Source organism: Somniosus microcephalus, chromosome 30, assembly GCF_052327205.1.
Source record: "Somniosus microcephalus isolate GS21.2 chromosome 30, FLI_Smic_1.0, whole genome shotgun sequence".
Taxonomy (NCBI): domain Eukaryota; kingdom Metazoa; phylum Chordata; class Chondrichthyes; order Squaliformes; family Somniosidae; genus Somniosus; species Somniosus microcephalus.
This window is the reverse complement of record NC_141016.1, coordinates 25,545,974-25,567,194: the sequence shown is the minus strand read 5'-3', so window position 1 is coordinate 25,567,194 and position 21,221 is coordinate 25,545,974. Positions and strand designations below refer to the sequence as shown.

The window sequence follows — 21,221 nt, the reverse complement described above, 5'->3', positions numbered from 1 at the left end:
TGTGCGGGTTAGGTTGATTGGCTATGATAAATTGACCCTTAGTGTTAGGGGGATTAAATACGTGGGGTTACAGGGATAGGGTGGGATATGTGTTGGTGTAGGGGTTACGGGGTTCGGGTGAGATAGGTGTCGGTGCAGGCTCGATGGGCTTCCCTAGAGGGCAGTCTGGCGTGTGCCTTTAACTGTTGCAGTCAGCCTCATTCCACAGGCTTTTCGAGCTAAAGTCTCACTCTTTGAGCCACACATACCAGAAAGCCCGAGATTCAATTGCTATCATAACCCGCACATTCAGTCTTGCTGCATTCAGGTGGTATTCTGGTGGAAGGGTGAACTGAGGCATTTGCAGCAGAGAGTAATGGGAGGGGAAGGAATCTTTGAACAGCAGAGGGGGGGGGGCAACGAACAGGGTGGAAATACTCCTCAGAGACAAGAACAGCAAAAGTAGACAGAAAACACATGCCTGAAAAATAGGGAAAAAGTTGAGATTTAATAAAAAAAGTATTAAAAAACATGAAGGAATTACAGTGGAAGAAATGCATTCTTTTACTTTCAAACTGCTGGAGGCACACACACGTTAAATCAAGTCAAATTCATAAATAAATCAGCACAAGCACACAGCAAATATAAGTAGATTTAAACATTCCGCAATAGAGAAGTTACTGGACTCCCAACTTCACTGGCAGAGTAGCAGTAGTATGAGGATATCCTGCGGAGGAAGCGGGGGGGGGGGGGGGATCAACAGTACTTGCCCCACTCAGAGTCTGTCACCTCTTATCTAACTCCTCTGACAGTGATACGGAGCATGGTGAAAAGGTACAAATGGTCTCGACCCATTACTTCCAGAGAGGTCTGCATGTCCTCTCCTGCACAGGAATGCACTTATTCGCTTGCGACACTATTTCTGTGCTTGGAATTTCACACAAAGGAGGACAGGGACAGGGAATGGAATCTTGTTGGAATCAGCTCTGGATCTCGCCATTCCACTTCCCCCTAAGTTCAGGTCTGTAATGCACAAACAGAATTTCCAGTGGGCCAAAATGGAGGGGGCCGATCAGGGACCAGCAGAAACGGAAGAATTAAGAGATTAATAAGCAAGAGCACAGCTTACTTTAGAAAGCTTCAGTTTTCGCTGAAAGGCTGGAGTCGGGCTCAATTTAACATTTTTCACATACAACAGAAACTAGTTTTAATCCACTGCATTGGAATTATTAGCGCAAATGACATTTGGGGGGGGGGGGGGGGGGGGGGGAAAGAGTCAGTAATGACCCACCCTGTTTAGATATGAATGTAGGAGGTATGATCAGTAAATTCGCAGATGACACGAAAATTGGTGGAGTGGTAAATAGCGAGGAGGGAAGCCTCGGGCTACAGCACGATATAGATGGGCAGAAGAGTGGCAAATGGAATTTAACCCTGAAAATAGGCTGGAGCACTTCAGCTATCAAGAGACTGGACAGGCTGGGGTTGTTTTCCTTAGAGCAGAGAAGGCTGAGGGGGGGACCTGATTGAGGTGTACAAAATTATGAGGGGCGTAGATAGAAAGGAACTTTTCCCCTTAGTAGAGGGGTCAATAACCAGGGGGCATAGTTTCAAGGTAAGGGGCAGAAGGTTTAGGGGGGATTTGAGGAAAAACTTTTTTCACCCAGAGAGTGGTTGGAATCTGGAACTCACTGCCTGAAAGGGTGGTAGAGGCAGGAACCCTCACAACATTCAAGAAGCATTTAGATGAGCACTTGAAACGCCATAGCATACAAGGCTACGGACCAAGTGCTGAAAAATGGGATTAGAATAGACAGGGCTTGATGGCCAGTGCAGGCACAATGGGCCGAAGGGCCTCTTTCTGTGCTGTATAACTATGACTCGATCTATGTCTATGACAGTGTACTGAACTCTAAGACAGCAGGCACAGCAAGCTTGTGATAGATAGAAGCAGGAATGACTGTGTGTGAAATGTTAATCAGGAGTTCGTGGCTCGACAAAGGGCAGACTGCTAACTGAGTCATAAGTACGTACCGCAAGAAAATAAATGTTGCTCAGATACTCAACAATTCTTCAAAGAATTGCTCTTCACTTTGGAAAGATACAATGGATGCTGCCTGGGCCAACCATTGATCGAATAACAATTGTCCTCAATATTCCTGGGTTGGCAGAGGGGAGAAATCATCCAGAGTTCAATGGTCACTACTGACCAGCGCGCCTGTGAGCACTGGATTGCCTATGCTGTGATGCCTTCTGTCTAGACACTTCCTGTGAAGAATAGTTTCTTGGGTGAGGTACCAGAGGACTGCCATCGCTTATGGAACTGAACTCCAATAAGTCAGTGACTTTAGGACTGAAGGGAGAAAAGTAATGAATAGAAACAGCAGGTGCTGTGATAACTGGCACCAAGTGTCTGCACAGTTTCCCCAGCACTGTGCACAAGAGCCTTTAAGTCAAGCCAAGTGTTGTTTCCTACATTACAACAGTGACTACGCTTCAGGAGTAATTCATTGGGTGTGAAGCGCTTCGGGATGGCCGCAGGTCCTGAAGGGTGCTATAGAAATGCAAGTTCTTAGTAACACAACAGCTGTGGCTGAATGGGACCCACGCCATCTCATACAGAAAGCAATCCATGTCCAAAAAAAACACAGGGCACGCAATCGCAGACCCATGTCAACAGTTGACACGCACACAGTGACATCCGCTAAATCCAATGACAAATCAGAAACCTGGTTAAATTTGCTCAAATGGGAGATGGTGACCACACATTTCCCTACAACAATGACTATGCTTCGCAAGTACTTGGGTTGGCAGTGAAGCACTTTGGGACGTCCTGGATTCCAGAAAGGCACTGTAGAAAGGCAAGTCCCTTCACCCTTAAACTCCTGCATTACCAAATGTGAGAGCGCCATCTCCTGGTAGCATGTCAGCACTGCAGGCACAGGGCCTGTTTTGAGGATCACAGTTAAAAGGGAAGCAAAGGGGACGGAGGGCAAGTGATGATCACAGCAGTCGTGTAGCTGGCCCCCTCGCGCCCCAGCTTTGTCTTGCTGCCAACAGGGGCAAAAAGAATGAACATTTTCTCCTTCCCCCCCGCTCTGTTGGCGACACTGACCCTGTGCTCAGAGTGAATTTCCAGGAGAGGTCATTCTTTGTGTGTGAACTTGGCACGTTATCCCACTGTGTGAAATCCCGCTGCCGTCCAGAGCAGACCACTCGTCCCAGCCGAGGTCACTCGACCGCGATCAAGAGCAGGAACCCAGGTTGACTTTTCCACCTCCTTAAGTCGAGGGCCACAATGCCACCTGCACCACTCGCGCCAGCTTCCCAGCTGAGACCAGTTAACTTTACACAGAAATCATTAAATAAAAATCATTCGCAATCTGCTACAATAAGGCAGCCATGGCAGAAGTTGCTCTGTTGAGATGTGAAAGTTTCTCTCTATATATAGATATAGAGAGAGAACTTCAAGCCTGTGGGTATAACCGAGTGCAACACCATGGAGGGAGAAATCATTACAAAATAACACTTTATTTGAAGATACTTCAGCCGAAATATGAAACGGAAATTGCCAGATTGGACCTCCTGCGTCAATCGAGTCGCTCTTAAAAAGGCGAGTGCTGCGGCCAGTGTAAAACATTAAACGTGGAATTGTACACGATTAAAATAACAACCGAAAGCAGACACGTTGCAAAGAGGTGCTTTTCTCTCCCACCACCCTAAATAAAAATCTTTCTCAACTGTTCTAAATGGTTACGGCAAGTTCAAGTTGCCGACTTAACCAAAACGTTTCAAATAGGCAGGATCGGACCAAAGCCGGACCCGACACTCTAACCTTCAATTTCAAATGCAGTGTTCGCTCAGTGTGTGTTTTTTTTTAATACTTCAAGTTTTGCCGGTTAACGCGACTCTTTGTACCGTATACTGGTAAATCTCAAAGCCCTCTGCCCATCTCACACCCAGAATGACTTTCAATGCAGTGTTTTTCTTTGAAAAGCAGTTAGATCTTGAAGCTGCTCCCTGCACTCTTTATAAAGAAGTTAACCCCCGGCATGTAAGCCACAGCCGACATCTGGCTACACAGCACCTGACGGCCGCTTCCCCAGACAGGTCGGAGAACCTACGCGTAGTCCATCTGCTGTGAGCTACAGCTATTCCCTTTGCGCTCGGATTTCTGCATTTCTTTGGCATCAATGCTCTCGGAGGAGCTTCTCGCACTGATGTAATCTTTAATCTTGATTTCCATATTCTTCGCTAGGACAGCTGCCATGTGTAACTTCTCCAGGAAGTCGGGCATGCCTGCAAGAAAACCAACAGTAAGAATAGCGTAAGACGTCAGCCGTGGCTCAGCGGGCAGCACTCTTGCCTCAGAGACAGAAGGTTGCGGGTTCAAATCCCACTCCAGAGACTCGAGCACAAAATCCAGGTTGGCACTCCAGTGCAGTGCTGAGGCTGCTTGTGGGAGATTGCTGTGCGCAAATTGGCTGTCGGGTTTCCGACGTTCTAACTTATAATCGCTCAACCCTTGGTGGCCGTGCCTTCTGTTGCCTGGGCCCCAAGCTCTGGAATTCCCTGCCTAAACCTCTCCGCCTCTCTTTCCTCCTTTAAGACGCTCCTTAAAACCTACCTCTTTGACCAAGCTTTTGGTCACCTGCCCTAATTTATCCTTATGGGCATCGCTGTCAACCACTGTGGAGTCGGAGTCATTGAATATATTCAAGGCGGAGATGGACAGATATCTGAGCTACAGGGGAGTCAAGGGTATGTGGAGCGGGCGGGAAAGTGGAGTCGAGGTCAAGGTCAGATCAGCCATGACCTTATTGAATGGCGGAGCAGGCTCAGGGGCCGAATGGCCGACTCCTGCTCCTATTTCTATGTTCCCGCTTGGTCCCCATATCCCTCGATTCCTGTAGTGCCCAAAAATCTATCGATCTCAGTCTTGAATATATTCAACGACTCAGCATCTACAGCCCTCTGGGGCAGAGAATGCCAAAGACTCACGGCCCTCTGGGTGAAGAAATTCCTCCTCATCTCAGTCTTAAATGGCCGACCCCTTATCCTGAGACTGTGACCCCTGGTTCGGACTCTCCAGCCGGGGGAAACAGCGTCTCAGCCCTGTCAAGCCCTCTAAGAATCTTATACGCTTCAATCATTCTTCTAAACTCCAGAGAGTATTGGCCCATTCTGCTCAATCTCTCCTCATAGGACAGCCCTCTCATCCCAGGAATCAATCTAGTGAACCTTTGTCGCACCTCCGCTAAGGTAAGTAGATCCTTCCTTAGGTAAGGAGACCAAAACTGTGCACAGTACTCCTGGTGTGGTCTCACCAAAGCCCGATATAATGGCAGCAAAACTTCCTTACTCTTATACTCCAACCCCCTTGCAATAAAGGTTAATATTCCATTTGCCTTCCTAATTGCTTGCTGTACCTGCATGTTACCTTTACCCCCCAGCCATATACCTTAACCCCAACCTCAAAAGATGCCTACACCAGTGGGATATTTTTCCATTTCCCACACCAGCCTCTCTGAATGAAATTGCCAATCAGTGTCAAAGTACAAATCATGTTACGCCGTGGGCCACTGCCAATCAGATGGAGACTGGCCCCAAATTTATTTCATGCAGAAACGCCAGAGGAAACCCTTATTTCCATCAGAGTGGGCTGGATTGACAGTGAGGACTCGGAGGGGGGCGTGTCTCGGATGACGGGATCCCCAGCTGGAATTGGAGGCGGGTTGCTGCTGGCTCACGGTCGTTTTTCCTTCTCGCCCTGGGACAGAAAAAGGCAAGGCCACTTTGCAGAGCTGTCCCAGTACACCCACGGGTTTCTCCTGGCATGGAAACTCCCTCTATGGCAAGTATATCCTTACCTAAGGAAGGATATATACATTCCATAGAGGGAGTGCAACGAAGGTTCACGAGATTGATTCCTGGGATGGCGGGACTGTCGTATGAGAAGAGATTGAGTAAACTAGGCCTATATTCTCTTGAATTCAGAAGAATGAGAGGGGATCTCATTGAAGCATATAAAATTATTACAGGGCTTGATAGGGTGGATGCTGGGAGAATGTTTCCCTTAGCTGGGGAGTCTAGAACCAGGGGCCACATAGAAACATAGAAGATAGGAGCAGGAGTAGGCCATTCAGCCCCTCGAGCCTGCTCCGCCATTCAATGAGATCATGGCTGATCATCCAAATTCAGTACCCTGTCCCTGCCTTCTCCCCATATCCCTTGATCCCTTTAGCCTTAAGGAATATATCTACAGGAAACTTTGTGCTATCCGGCACCGACGGGACCGAGCTGTTGCCGTCCCATCAAAACTGCCGGACAAACCAGCGCTAATGTTGAAACATACGGAGATTTTGAGCTCCGTATCTGGCAACAAACCCTGTTGCTTAGCTTCTAAACAGTCGGTCGTACCTTGCAAGCGTCTCTGTAGCTTAGCAACAGCTTCAGCGAGACCTTGCAGAGCCTGACTGGTGAAAAAAAAGCAACGAAAAGAAAAAAAACCTAACGAAACGGCTCCTGATTTTTGCCGGTGGCTCGAGCATTCCGGACAGTTAACCTCTGGATAAACCAAAGTTTCCTGTAACTCCTTCTTGAATATATTTAATGAATTGGCCTCAACTGCCTTCTGTGGTAGAGAATTCCACAGGTTCACCACTCTCTGGGTGAAGAAATTCCTCCTCATCTCTGTCCTAAATGGCTTACCCCTTATCCTTAGACTGTGACCCCTGGTTCTGGACTCCCCGACCATCGGGAACATCCTTCCTGCATCTAGTCTGTCTAGTCCTGTTAGAATTTTATAAGTTTCAATGAGATCCCCTCTCATTCTTCTAAACTCCAGTGAGTATAAGCCCAATCGACCCAATCTCTCCTCATGCGTCATTCCTGCCATCCCAGGTATCAGCCTGGTGAATCTTCGCTGAACTCCTTCCATGGCAAGAACATCCTTCCTCAGGATAAAGGGTAGGCCATTCAGGACTGAGATGAGGAGAAATTTCTTCACACAGAGGGCGGTGAATCTTTGGAATTCTCTGCCCCCGAGGGCTGTGGAGGCTCAGTCGTTGGAATATTTTCAAAACAGAAGTCGATAGATTTCTGACTAGTAAAGGCATCAAAGGATATGGCGATAGGGCCGGTGAATGGAGTTGAGTCAAAAGATCAGCCGTGATCTCATTGAATGGCGGAGCAGGCTCGAAGGGCCTACTCCTGCTCCTATTTCTTATGTTCTTATGAAACCTTCCCAGGTATGAAGAAACAATGATTTAATATCTTACCGCTAGATACCATCCAACTGACGCAGTAACGAGGGAAAACTGTCTGTGGGTCATCTCTATATGTGAGAAGGTAGTCAAAGCCATTCTGGAAGACAAAAAGTGAAGAGTGAATGCTGACTCAGTTCCACCTATTCCAAGCACAACGTTACAAATGACTAAACACTCCACTTTTGAAAATTATTAAATTTTTCAATGATTTCCCCCCCCCCCCCGACTCTACCGGGAGCCATCCCACAGAGCCTGGTTCTTGCCGGGAACAGTCCCACAGAGCCTGGCTCTAGCCGGGAACAGTCCCACAGAGCCTGGCTCTTACCGGGAACCGTCTCACAAGCCCTGGCTGCTGGGAACTGTCCCACAGGCACCAGCTGCTGGGAACCATTCTACAGACACTGGATGCCCTCTTGTAACTTGCCCAAATGGCCATTCTTAATGACCCGAGAGAGTGTCTCTAAGTACAAATGTAAGAAGTCACACAACACCAGGTTATAGTCCAACAGTTTTATTTGAAATCACAAGCTTTCAGAGCGCTGCTCCTTCGTCAGGTGAAGTGGAGAGATGCCTATAGACACAGATTATATAGTCAGAGAATAATGCCAGATGATTACAGGTAATCTTTCTAACTGCCATTTATCACACCTCAGCAGAGAGATAGTCACAGCAATCAAAGGTGTGAATGGTGTCCAAACAGGTTAGTCAGGTGACTATCTCTCTGCCGAGGTGTGATAAATGGCAGTTAGAAAGATTACCTGTAATCATCTGGCATTATTCTCTGACTATATAAGCTGTGTCTTTATGCATCTCTCCACTTCACCTGACGAAGGAGCAGCGCTCCGAAAGCTTGTGATTTCAAATAAAACTGTTGGACTATAACCTGGTGTTGTGTGACTTCTTACATTTGTCCACCACAGTCCAACACCGGCATCTCCACACCATCTCTAAGCACAGATGCACTGTGACTCCCCCTGTGGAGTCTGTGTAGACAGTGAGTGTCTGTCGACTATTCAATGCTTGGCCCGGGGGGGGGGGGGGGGGGGGGGCGAATCAACATAGCCGAACCCAATCCTGTCCACACCCAATGTCCATACATGGTCCAGAAGGGGTTATAGGATAGCCCTCAGCAGCAGCAGCCTTGGCTGATTTTCTCCCTCTCGGAGATCAGCAAGCTTAACACAGCGGGAGCAAACCTTTGACCATCTGGCCTTCATACCACTCCATTAAGGATGCATGACCCTTGAAGCAACTGGGAGAGCCAAGGCTACACCTTCACACAGACGATACATCAGGGTGAACAGAGGGTCACAGGGAGGATACATCAGGGTGAACAGAGGGTCACAGGGAGGATACATCAGGGTGAACAGATGGCCTCACACAATTTCCCAAGTTCACTCGCCCAAATTACAAGCAGGGAATGAAACCTCACTGAGGTTGATAGACCGACAGGGAGGATGTGCTCTGTCTACAATACTTAAAGCAACAATGACCGGGTGAGTGAATCGAGTCAGGGAATTGAGGACAGACTGGTTGAACAGGATCTGCCCTCCCCGCACAGCCCACGTGTAGTTGGCCGTCAAGCTCCATTCACTTTCACATCTGCTTTGTAACCACTTCCTTTGTGAACAGCACGGCTTCCTCCTCTGCAAAGCGAGCAGCAGCAGCCGCCGTTATTCCCATTTCCCCGCGGGCCCCGGTGCATTCCTCCCAGTGTTCCGGTTCTTCAGTCATTGGCTGCGCTCCTTCCGGTCCTCCCTGTCGGTTGCTGAGCAGACCGGGGCAGAATTTCCGCTTTGGGCGCAAACCGCGCTTGAAATGGCGCTGGTTTTCCCAAAGTGAAGTCGTGGCTCCAAGTTTCCGCTAAAACTCATCACAAACGCAAAATCTTCCGTGAAGTGTTTCAGAACGCAATTGTTCGTAATTTTCCCCTTGCATTAAAAAATATTCCTTGATGTATTTAAGAGTGGAAGCCAATGTCCTCTCCAAGCTGTGCGGCCGCGAGGCGCTCTGCTGGTCCCGCGCGGCCCGGGACCGGCTTTTCCAACGCGAAATTTCGCGCCATGTGCGAGAATTTGAACAGGCCGCGCAGCCCGTTAAAGGGGCCCCGCGCCCAAATTTAAAATTGGGGGGGGGGGAAAGGACATTGGTGGTAAACCGGTCATTGGTGGTAAACCGGTGCGGTGTTATTAAAACAGCCGAAAATGGATTTAATCGCAAAGAAAATCATTTTTTAATAAGAGTGGCTAGTCCACCACCTGGGAGTAACCTGATTTTAAATCACCGAAAATGACTTTAAAAGACTATACGGACCCATTTAATAGTTTCATTGGTGTATGGTAGTCAGTTTCTTAGTAAATTAAATATTTTTTAATATGTAAAAATGTTTAAAGCATGTCTGTTAGTGCCTGTGCGCCTAAATAAACAGCATGGACCACTTTCCATAGCTCGGGAGCCTACTGTCAACAAGGGCAGACGTCGATGACAAAGTCCAACACCGCCTTCAGTGTGCCAGTGCAGCCTTCGGTCGCCTGAGGAAGAGTGTGTTTGAAGACCAGGACCTCAAACCCAGCACCAAGCTCATGGTCTACAGAGCAGTAGTGATAACCGCCCTGCTGTATGCCTCAGAGACATCTTCTTTCTCCTTCTTAGGCAGTCCCTCGGAACTGAAGATGACTTGCTTCCACATTAAAAATGAGTTCTCAGGTGACTGATGAGTCCAATGCGGGACCTACAGTCTCAGTCACAGGTGGGGCAGACGGTGGTTGAAGGGGCGGGTGGGTGGGTGGGGTACTTGGGTTAACGTGCGCTCCTTGCGCTTGGCTTCCGCTTGTTCTTGGTGAAGAGACTCGAGGTATTCAGCGCCTTCCCGGATGTTTCTCCTCCTCTTTGTATGGTCTTGGGCCAGGGATTCCCAGGTGTCGGTGGGGATGTAGCACTTTTTGCAAGGAGGCTTTGAGGGTGTCCTTGAAGCGTTTCCTCTGCCCACCTAGGGCTCTCTTGCCGTGTCGGAGCTCCGAGTAGAGTGCTTGTTTTGGGAGTCTCGTATTGGGCATGCGGACAAGGTGACCCATCCATCAGAGCTGATCGAGCGTGGTCAAAACTTCGATGCTGGGGATGTTGGCCTGAGCAAGAACACTGACGTTGGTGCGCCTATCCTGCCAATGGATTTGCAGGATCTTGCGGAGGCAACATTGGTGGTACCTCTCCAGTGCTTTGAGGTGCCTGCTGTACATGGTCCATGTCTCTGAGGCATACAGCAGGGCAGGTATCACTGCTGCTCTGTAGACCATGAGCTTGGTGCCGGGTTTGAGGTCCTGGTCTTCAAACACTCTCTTCCTCAGGCGACCGAAGGCTGCACTGGCACACTGAAGGCAGTGTTAGACTTAGCCATCGACGTCTGCCCTTGCCCTCAGAGACATGGACCATGTACAGCAGGCACCTCAAAGCACCGGAGAGGTACCACCAACGCTGCCTCCGCAAGATCCTGCAAATCCATTGGCAGGATAGGCGCACCAACGTCAGTGTTCTTGTTCAGGCCAACATCCCCAGCATCGAAGCTTTGGCCATGCTCGATCAGCTCCGATGGACGGGTCACATTGTCCGCATGCCCGATATGAGGCTCCCAAAACAAGCGCTCTACTCGGAGCTCCGACACGGCAAGAGAGCCCCAGGTGGGCAGAGGAAACGCTTCAAGGACACCCTCAAAGCCTCCTTGGAAAAGTGTAACATCCCCACCGACACCTGGGAATCCCTGGCCCAAGACCGCACAAAGTGGAGGAAAAGCATCCGGGAAGGCGCCGAACACCTCGAGTCTCTTCGCCGGGAGCAAGCGGAAGCCAAGCGCAAACAGCGGAAGGAGCGCACGTCAACCCAAGCACCCCACCCACCCACCCACCCCTTCAACCACCGTCTGCCCCACCTGTGACAGAGCCTGTAGGTCCCGCATTGGACTCATCAGTCACCTGAGAACTCATTTTTAGTGTGGAAGCAAGTCATCCTCGGTTCCGAGGGACTGCCTAAGAAATAAACAGCTCAATTTGAAGAGGCACCTCAAACTAGGTGCTATCGGCGGAAAGGCGCCAGCCTCATTTTTTCGATCTGGTGGGGGGGCGCGGAGGGCGTGGTCAGTTTTGTGGGCAGGGCCAGCTTCCTGCGCAATGCTTTTTAAAATATCAGCGTTAAGGATTGCGGAAACTCGATTTACGCGCGACGTAACCTGCGCTTAAAACTCCAAGCTCGTTTACGCTGGTCCAGCCAATTTTGAGGTGTACAAAATTATGAGGGGCATAGATAGGGTAGATAGAAAGGAACTTTTCCCCTTAGTAGAGGGTTCAATAACCAGGGGGCATAGTTTCAAGGTAAGGGGCAGGAGGTTTAGAGGGGATTTGAGGAAAAACTTTTTCACCCAGAAGGTGGTTGGAATCTGGAACTCACTGCCTGAAAGGGTGGTAGAGGCAGGAACCCTCACAACATTCAAGAAGCATTTAGATGAGCACTTGAAAGGCCATAGCATACAAGGCTACGGACCAAGTGCTGGAAAATGGGATTAGAATAGACAGGGCTTGATGGCCGGCGTGGACACGATGGGCCGAAGGGCCTCTTTCTGTGCTGTATAACTATGATGACTCTAAATTCTCGGCCCTATACTCTTTCGCCTCAGTCACACCCAATCTTACCTCATCAAATGATCGGTGTGGCTTGATCACCATCTGGGACTCGTAAGATGTCACCCGCACATAGTTGGAACTCTCCGGTACATCCGGATGCTCGACAGCCCTGAACAAACAGAATGAGATAGTAAGAAAAGAAAGCTGCATTGGGTGTCTCAGCCTCCTTTACTGCCTTACTCCTTTCTTATGCAACCGTACCTCGCCCAAACTTGCCCCATCGCCATTTCCTCTTCTTCCCCCCCCCCCCAAACCATACCAGCCCCACCCGAGACGAGATTCCACCAGCACAGCAGCCCTCCGAGAGGCTTGAGCTTAGATATCGAAGGGCAGAGGCTTTGCTTCCAAGACTGAGCCACGTTAGGCACAAGCCGGGATTGGAGAGAAGGGTACAAAACTGCCAATTCTGTGCTCGGGCCTGCAGTCTCTCACTTTCTGTCCGTGAGCGTTAGTAATTGATCGTTAGGGGAAGCGGGGGCATCACAGTCATGCTGAATCTCGTCCGCACCCAATGCCCACGTACACGTGCAGCTTACAGCAGGGGTTCACTAGCGTAGCGGTCAGAAGCAGGAATCCTACCTGATCCTTTTTACCGTCGCCAATTCTGGGTTGTGGAAGACAGCCCCCCTTCGCCACTGCCACCCCCTGACAACTGTGCCAGCTGCAAGCAGCTAAATTCAGCACAGATCAGGGCTGGAAGCTGGGATCTTTCTAGTCTCGGCATCACAATGTGGCACTGCAATTACCCACTGAGCCACAGGAAGCACCTTGCCACAATTCTGCACCAGAGCCATGCCCAGCAACCGAGTGCCTGACCGACACCTGGACAGCACAATAGTGCAGACATAAAACGCCCTCAGGAGGTGAGCAGCGGCATTCACTAATGTAGAAAGACTTAATTTATGAGCAAATCCAACTCGCTTTACAATACATCTGGTGAAGAAGGCCCAGCAGCGCCTATATTTCTTGAGGAGGCTGAAGGGATGTAATCTGTCACCCCCGATCCTCTCTAACTTCTACCGCTGCACTATAGAGAGCATCCTGACAAACTGTATCACGGTATGGTACGGCAGCTGTAGCTCCCATGACCGGAAAGCCCTGCAGCGGGTAGTCAAAACTGCCCAACGCATTACCGGCACCCGGCTACCGACCATAGAACATATGTATCAGAAACGCTGCCTACGGAGGGCACGGTCCATCATCAAAGACCCTACCCACCCCAGCCACAGTCTGTTCGCCCTCCTACCATCTGGAAGACGCTACAGATGCATTCGCACCCGTACGACCAGATTTAGGAACAGCTTCTTTCCCAGGGCTGTCATCCTACTGAACTCCACAAATAAACACTAAAGCCTGCACATCTGCCGATGCACTTTATTATGGTCATATTTATGCTAATATATATGTACAAATGTATGTTGAAATGTTTAAGTGTCCTAATCCAAATTGTACACTCTCGGGAGCCGCAAGCCTACATTTCGTTGTACTGCACTTGTGCACTAACAATGACAATAAAAGTTGATTTGATTTGATTTGATGCAGACTTTGCATTACTAGACAGAACTAGGTATGTTTTAACCATTAGATCAGCCTGCTTCCGACCACTACGCTATTGGGCACAGTAGTTATGTCACTGGACTTGTAATCCAGAGGCTCGGGACTAATGTTCCGGAGACATGAGTTCAAATTCCACCACTGCAGCTGGGGAAGTTAAATTCAGTTGATTAAATAAATCTGGAATAAAAAGCTAGTATCAATAATGGTGACCATGAAATGACCGGATTGTCATAAAAACCCATCTGGTTCACTAAGGAAGTCTACCGCCCTTACCCGGTCTGGCCTATATGTGACTCCGGACCCGCAGCAATATGGTTGACTCTTAACTGCCCTCTGAAATGGCCCAGCGAGCCACTCAGTTGTACCAAACCATTACAAAAGAAGTATAACCACACGGACTGAAGTGGTTCAAGGCGGCGGCTCACCACCACTTTCTGGAGGGCAATTAGGGATGGGCAATAAATGCTGGCCTTGCCAGTGACGCCCACATCCCATGAATGAATAAATAAAACATTGAGCTGTCCAGGGCTGCAAAACAATGACAAGCGAACCCCTCAAATTCTCACCTCGACACCAACACCATCAAATTGTTCCTTTGGTCCACGTGATAGCGTCGGATGTACAGGTAATCCCTCGAGTACATGGGATACTGGAAATGGAGACAAACAGAAGGGCAATTAAAATGCTCACCCCGCCACTGCCATTTTCCCCTCCTTTCCATCACAACTTCCTCCGACAACCCAAAAAAAACAGAACCAGAGCGACGAGCCTTGCCGTTCTGATCAGTGTTTTCTCAACACCGGCAGTAACTCACTATTTTAAAAAGTGGGGCTCGTTGGATAATCCCAGGCTGCTACATCTGATGCACGCCCATCTTTAGCAGAATAACACGGTGTGTTTTACACGAGATAATGTTCCTGCCCTGATAAAAAATAAAGAGCATTCACACTGTGAAACAGCACAGCGCCAGACATGTACATATGTATGGAGGGGGCCAACCAACCTCAGGACTGATTGTTCAGAGGGTTTGGTGCTGACTTGGAAAAGCCATAAACCGTCACATTTGACGAGGCAGCTGGCAGTAAATGGTGTCTGGTTGTTTTGATCATGAACAACTGGACATCAAGAAACTATTCTTCCACCACCGTGTTGAAAATCCCTGTTTGCACATTTTTTTTATTCGTTCATGGGATCTGGGCATCGCTGGCAAGGCCAGCATTTATTGCCCATCCCTAATTGCCCTCGAGAAGGTGGTGGTGCGCTGCCTTCTTGAACCGTTGCAGTCAGTGTGGTGAAGGTACTCCCACAGTCCTGTTAGGGAGTGCCAGGATTTTGACCCAGCCACGATGAAGGAACGGCAATATACTTCTAAGTCAGGATGGTGTGTGACTTGGGAGGTGGTGGTGTTCCCATGCGCCTGCTGCCCTTGTTCTTCTAGGTGGTAGAGGTCGTGGGTTTGAGAGGTGCTACCGAAGAAGCCTTGGCGAGTTGCTGCAGTGCATCTTGTAGATGGTCCACACTGCAGCCACGGTGCACCGGTGGTGGAGGGAGTGAATGTTTAAGGTGGGGGATGGGGTGCCAATCAAGTGGGCTGCTTTGTCCTGGATGGTGTCGAGCTTCTTGAGTGTTGTTGTAGCTGCACTCATCCAGGCAAGTGAAGATATTCCATCACACTCCTGACCTGTGCCTTGTAGATGCTGGAAAGGCTTTGGGGAGACAGGAGGTGAGACACTCGCCGCAGAATACCTAGCCTCTGACCTGTCTTGTTGCCACAGTATTTATGTGGCTGGTCCAGTTAAGTTTCTGGTCAATGGTGACCCCCAGGATGTTGATGGTGGGGGATTCGGCGATGGTAATGCTGTTGAATGTCAAGGGGTGGTGGTTAGACTCTCACTTGTTGGAGATAGTCATTGCCTGGCACTTGTGTAGCGCGAATGTTACCGGTCACTTATCAGCCCAAGCCCAAATGTCATCCAGGTCTTGCTGCATGCGGGCATGGACTGCTTCATTATCTGAGGAGTTGTGAATGGCACTGAACACTCTGCAGTCATCAGCGAACATCCCCATTTCTGACCTTATGTTGGAGGGAAGGTCATTGATGAAGCAGCTGAAGATGGTTGGGCCTAGGACACTGCCCTGAAGAACTCCTGCAGTGATGTCCTGGGGCTGTGATTGGATTATTGACCTCCAACCACCACAACCATCTTCCTTTGTGCTTGGTATGACTCCAGCCAGTGGAGAGTTCCCCCCTTCCCCCGCCCCCGATTCCCATTGACTTCAGTTTTATTACGGCTCCTTGATGCCACACTCGGTCAAATGCTGCCTTGATGTCAAGGGCAGTCACTCTCATCTCACCTCTGCAATTCATGTCCTTTGTCCATGTTTGGACCAAGGCTGTAATGAGGTCTGCTCAATGCGATCAACGTTCCCCCTAATTTTTTTTTTGGGTGCACGGTCCCTCTTTAAAGGGGCTGTGCGGCCCGTTCACAGTTTCGCGCATCCAAGAGGGAACGTTGCACGCGCTCCGACCCGTTTAGTGAGCGCGCTGATCTGACCATGATGTGCACCCTCCCGTCCAGTTTTGGACTGGGCACAAGGTAACCAAGTGCGAACCGCCAGAAGAAACCGACACACACGCTGGAGGACGCATAATAACTACGGCTCAGCTTACCGGGAAATGTGTGACCCAGTGAACAATCTCCGACCCCGAGAACTCATCCCGCTCGATCACTTCCAGCTTAATAACCAGCTCGTCCCATTTTTTCCTGTACTCGGTGTCCAGCTGCGTGGAGAGACTTTGTTAGATCGCACGGCACAGAGAGGCTTCCTTCCACATTAAATCCAACAGCAGGAGGGGCATCCCTGGGACTGGGGCAACAGGTCCTCCACCAACAGCACCAGGCACTTCCTGCTCAAGGACCACTGCCAAGAGGTCTTTGGAGGTGGAAGCAGGGGGAGGTGATGGATCAAACGTGGCTCTGAAGCTCTGCTCAGGGTTGAGCAGGACTCCGAGACGGAGTACCATCAAGTTGAACTGGAGCAGGAGTAGAGGTGGGGAGGGGGCGGGAGGTGGTTGCAATCGGAGCTGGGGCACAGAGCTTCAGCTGGGAGCCAAGAGGAGGGCTCCCTTGTTAAGCTGCAGGAAATCCGCCACTTGATGCCCGAGGTACAGCTGGGTATCATGAGCAGAAAGGAAACTGGCCCCAACCCTTACGGGCAAGGTCACCAAAGGGCAACGTGTAAATGCCTCATAGGAGTCCATCAAGAGGCACAGGGGAGGTGACTGTGGTGGTGCAGGAAGGGAAGCCATTGCACATGTGCTGGCAGCACTGGTATAGGTAGGATGGCCATGGAGGGAGAGGCGGGAGAACGGCAGTTATCAGTGGAGCCTGGGCTTAGTTACACAACGAAAAGCAGCCAAAAGAGGGAGTCCCACACCTCTGGAGTTGGCTGCATTTCTAGAACGTAAAAGTGTCCTGGTCATACTTGGACCCTAAACCCGGAGATCAGCGTTCTCTCAATCTCTGCCAGTCTGGTGGGAAAAGGATGGGAATGGGCGGGGGGGGGAAAACACAGGGAAAAAGAAAATGCCCCCTTTCCGTTTACTTTAGATTATCATGACTGTATTTCAAAGTCATCGCACATGAAGCACTTTGAGACACAACCGAGTGACGTGATACAGTGCTATATAAATACAGAGGGCCGTAACCATCATAGACAGGATTACCCGCAATGTGCCCGAGCTAAACGCCGTTTCCATTTCATTCCAAAGCTGTACCTGCACATTGAAGAACTGCCGCGGGGTAACATCCGTGTATGTTCCCAAAACTGTGCATGAGAGAAGGAAAAGAAAGAACATCCTCAATAAGACACTAAGAGAAGACCATGTGATGAAACATTGCAGAGGTCTTGGCCCCCCCATTTCCTACCCCCACTTTTCTGAGGCCACAGAATCAGTGTCATACGGAGAAGGTTGTCAATGGCCCATTCTGCCGGTGCTGCTCCTGGGCTCTTCACTGCACCCGTCGACCCTAATCCCATCGCCCTGCCCTTTCCCAGGTGCTTTTAAATCTGAGGCATTACCGTTCAGGTGGAGGGTACTGCTGGGTTATATATTGATGGGTACTGCCCAGCAATGTTCCCTTTAAGCTGTGCGGCACTCTGGAGGTCCTGCGCAGCCGGCTCACTGGCTTTTAAACAGGAAAAAATGGGCATGTGTGTTATTTTGAACGGGCAGCGTAGCCCCTTAAAGGGGCCGCGCATCCCCCCCATAAAAATTATAGGGAACATTGCTGCCCAGCCTCCAGTACCATGCCCAAGCGGTCATTCCTCATACGCCAGCCTGAACAATGACTGCTGGGAAGCTATTCAACTGTTGGGGGGGGGGGGGGGGGGGGGGGGGCGCAGTCAAGTTGAGCTGAGCACGATCCTGATGTCACCCAACATTCACGTTCCAGCAGGAACCCTGGCTGATTCCTCAATTCCTAACCAGCGGACACTGGGGCCAATAGCTGCCCTGCCTGAGATCAGCTAACTCAACACACACCAGGATTCCAACCTGGGTCCTTTTTGGTCAGTGCCACAATAGGCAGCTCTCACCCAAGGACGGTTCCCCACCCAAGGGCACAGCCATGGAGAAGGTTGGGTTATCGGCTGTCATCTTACCTCGGTACTGGTAGAGGTGACTACCCGGGATGGGCCTGCGCCACAGCCGGAAGCTGGACTTGTCAATCACCAGCTCCCACGCGCTGTCCTGCCGGTGATGTCTGTCGCACGCCGCTCGCTCTTTACTCCGGTGTTTCTCAGCCATCGGGACCTCCAGGTTGTTAAAATCATTCAGGCACCTGCGTCGGGTAATAAAACATCCAGTCAGCGGGTGACACTCGAGGAACAAACTGGCCCCGAGCATCGGCCCGCGTTTCCCCCCCACCCTCGTCCTCGCATCTTCCACCCACATTCCCAGGTCCCACCCTTTTGTTGTTGGAGACAGATGGGCAATTCACTCAACGCAGGGTGCTTCTCTGAAGGCTGGTCGAAGAATGGGTGTGTTGCAAACTTCAATTCAATTCAATTTTATTTGCCATATGTAACTAGTACAATGGAATGCTTACTCCCCGTGGGGACACGTCAGCTATTTTTACAGCGCCGTGTTCAGAAAGTCAATTCTTTGGCATCCAGTGGCAGTGGGAGCACGATGTCCCTCAGCCGCTCCGTCCTCCTCGTCACTGCGGCCTCCTCCTCACGGTTGCCGGCTCGGCTCCACGTATGGTGGCCTGCTTCTCCCGCTCACCATCTGGCCACCATTCCTGGCTCCCCTCCTCCCAGTCGGACTGCGAGTCGTCATGGCTGCTGCTGCGTCCCGATGCGCTGCGCTGCCTCCGCCCGACTCGCTGAACACATCCTCCGGTCGCCGCGGCCTCCACCTCACCGTCGCCGGCTCCACGGTCCGACGGCCCAGGGCCTGCTTCTCCCGCTCCCGGTCCAGCCTCTGGCCGCCATGCTCGGCTCCCCTCCTCCCAGTTGGAATACTTCACCGCTGAGGAGCAGCCGGCTGACGTGCTCTAGCGGGTCGACGTGGGTGCTGCTGCGCCCCGATGCGCTGCGCTGCCTCCGCCCGACTCGCCGAACACCTCGCTCCGGTTGCGGGAGCGAGCGGCGAGAGCGGGCCGCCCGAAGCAGGGAGAGCTAGCGCCGGACCGTCTCGGGCGCCATCTTGACCATTAAAACTTTCTGAAGGACCAAACTATTGAGGATTCTCTCAATCGCCTCCCCTGAAGGCGTTGGGCTAGATCTCCACAGGGACTGGCAGGCCTGCACTCTCTCACTCAAGTGGCCATTACTGAGATCAGCCCAGTGTCGGCAAACTGGACTTCAGCACTTCTAACAATTCTTTTAAGTATCACTCGCTGCAGTCAGCCATCCAGTTTATATCGAACTATTTTTGTTTAAAAAAAGAGGAACTGTGATTGGGTTTTTTTGGGGGCTTCTTTTTTTTTTAAAAAGCCTTTGAGTGGAAACTACAAGTCTCAGCCTGGCTTCAACCAGGGGTTGCTGGATAGTTGACGGAGAGGGAATCCAGGCCGGATTTGCCCTCCTTCAATGAAAGCCAACTGTAGCGAAACCACAAGATCGGCGCAGATGGGGCATCAAACCTGGGATCCTGCTCGCTTCTCGCAAACTCAGTGGACTCGCCGAGTCCTCAGGCTCAAATTTAGAATGACATTTGTCCCCTTTCCTGTGGGCAGTGAATTGCGCCCGGATCAAGGTACGACAGCCTTCTTCCGACACCTGGTCCAAGGTGGCCAGTCTTCCAGGTGTGACCCTGCACAGCGAGTGTTGGCTGCTATTAGACTTCAGCAAGCATCGCAACCAAGCCTGTCATTTGAACCCAGGAAGCTGCTGATATTTTATCCCAGTGAGTTCTTGGCAACTGTTCCATTCTGTCTTTGGTCTGTTTACAGAGTCAATACTGGGGATTAGTTCGATTCTGTGTCAGGACTTGGCCCAGCGACCAACAATAACATGTATTTATATAGCGCCTTTAACGTAGCAAAACATCCCAAGGTGCTTCACAGGAGCTTAATCAGACAAATTTTGACACCGAGCTGCATAAGGAAATGTTAGGACAGGTGACCAAAAACTTGGCTAAAGAGGCAGGTTTTAAGGAGTGTCTTAAAGAAGGAGAGACGGAAAGGTTTAGGGAGGGAATTCCAGAGCTTAGGGCCCAGACAGCTGAAGGCACGGCTGCCAATTGTGGAGAGATTTGGGAATGCTCAACAGGCCAGAATTGGAGCACAGGTATCTCGGAGGGTTGTAGTGCTGGAGGAGGTTAGAGATTTTTGGGGGGGGGGGGGGGGGTGGGGGGGTTTGAGGCCATGCTCACAAAGTCCCTGCTCACACTGGCTCTGCCACCCCTCTCACAAGCAATTTGCGTTTCTCTCAAAGCCAAACACCCTGGAGTACCAAGAAGATGAGTTTGATCAGTGCTGACGTTAATTCTTTGTTGGCTGAATCCCGAGCCTCCAAACCAAAGGTCAACCTCTGCTCATAAAAGGAAAGAATTCTGACTTTTCTTCCTTCTTCTCCTAGCGACTCCTGCAGAGGTAGTGCGAGCTCTCCATGAGTGCTGACTGAAACCGAACTCCAGAACCAGGGGTCACAGTCTAAGGATAAGGGGTAAGCCATTTAGGACTGAGATGAGGAGGAATTTCTTCACCCAGAGAGTGGTGAACCTGTGGAATTCTCTACCACACAAGGCAGTTGAGGCCAATTCATTAAATATGTTCAAGAAGGAGTTAGGTATATTTCTTAAGGCTAAAGGGATCAAGGGGTATGGGGAGAAGGCAGGGACAGGGTACTGAATTTGGATGATCAGCCATGATCTCATTAAATGGCGGAGCAGGCTCGAGGGGCCGAATGGCCTACTCCTGCTCCTATCTTCTATGTTTCAAGACACCACTCTTTGGGTGTGCACCAAAGTGGTGTCAGCAGCATATTCAACTGTGGGAGGCTGCCCAACCCAATCTCTGCTCACCCAATGGCCATACCTGTGAACTTTCCATCCAGGGGTCACTGGATCATGACCACAAGCAGGAGCCATAGTCGATTCAAATCAATACGAAGAATTTTTACAGTTACATTAGGAAAAAAGAGAGCTGTCAGGAGCAATGCTGGCCCCTTAAAAACTGAAAGTGGTGATATTGTCAATGACAATGGCGGACATGTTGAATAATTACTTTGCGGCAGT

General features: G+C 50.3%; 1 protein-coding gene across 1 annotated transcript in view; it reads right to left on the bottom strand.

Annotated features, from left to right (window-relative positions):
* Positions 1-468: 468 nt before the first annotated feature.
* stard7 (StAR related lipid transfer domain containing 7) overlaps positions 469-21,221 on the bottom strand; it is a 35,429-nt gene continuing 14,676 nt past the window's right edge. Inside the window, exons 3-9 of the mRNA XM_085971237.1 lie at positions 18,140-18,318; positions 17,253-17,302; positions 16,146-16,256; positions 14,041-14,123; positions 11,927-12,026; positions 7,260-7,344; positions 469-4,278 (exon numbers count right to left, since the gene is read on the bottom strand). Of these exons, the coding sequence (XP_085827363.1) occupies positions 4,100-4,278; positions 7,260-7,344; positions 11,927-12,026; positions 14,041-14,123; positions 16,146-16,256; positions 17,253-17,302; positions 18,140-18,318 (787 nt within the window). The 3' untranslated portion in view covers positions 469-4,099. The remainder of the gene's footprint in view (positions 4,279-7,259; positions 7,345-11,926; positions 12,027-14,040; positions 14,124-16,145; positions 16,257-17,252; positions 17,303-18,139; positions 18,319-21,221) is intronic.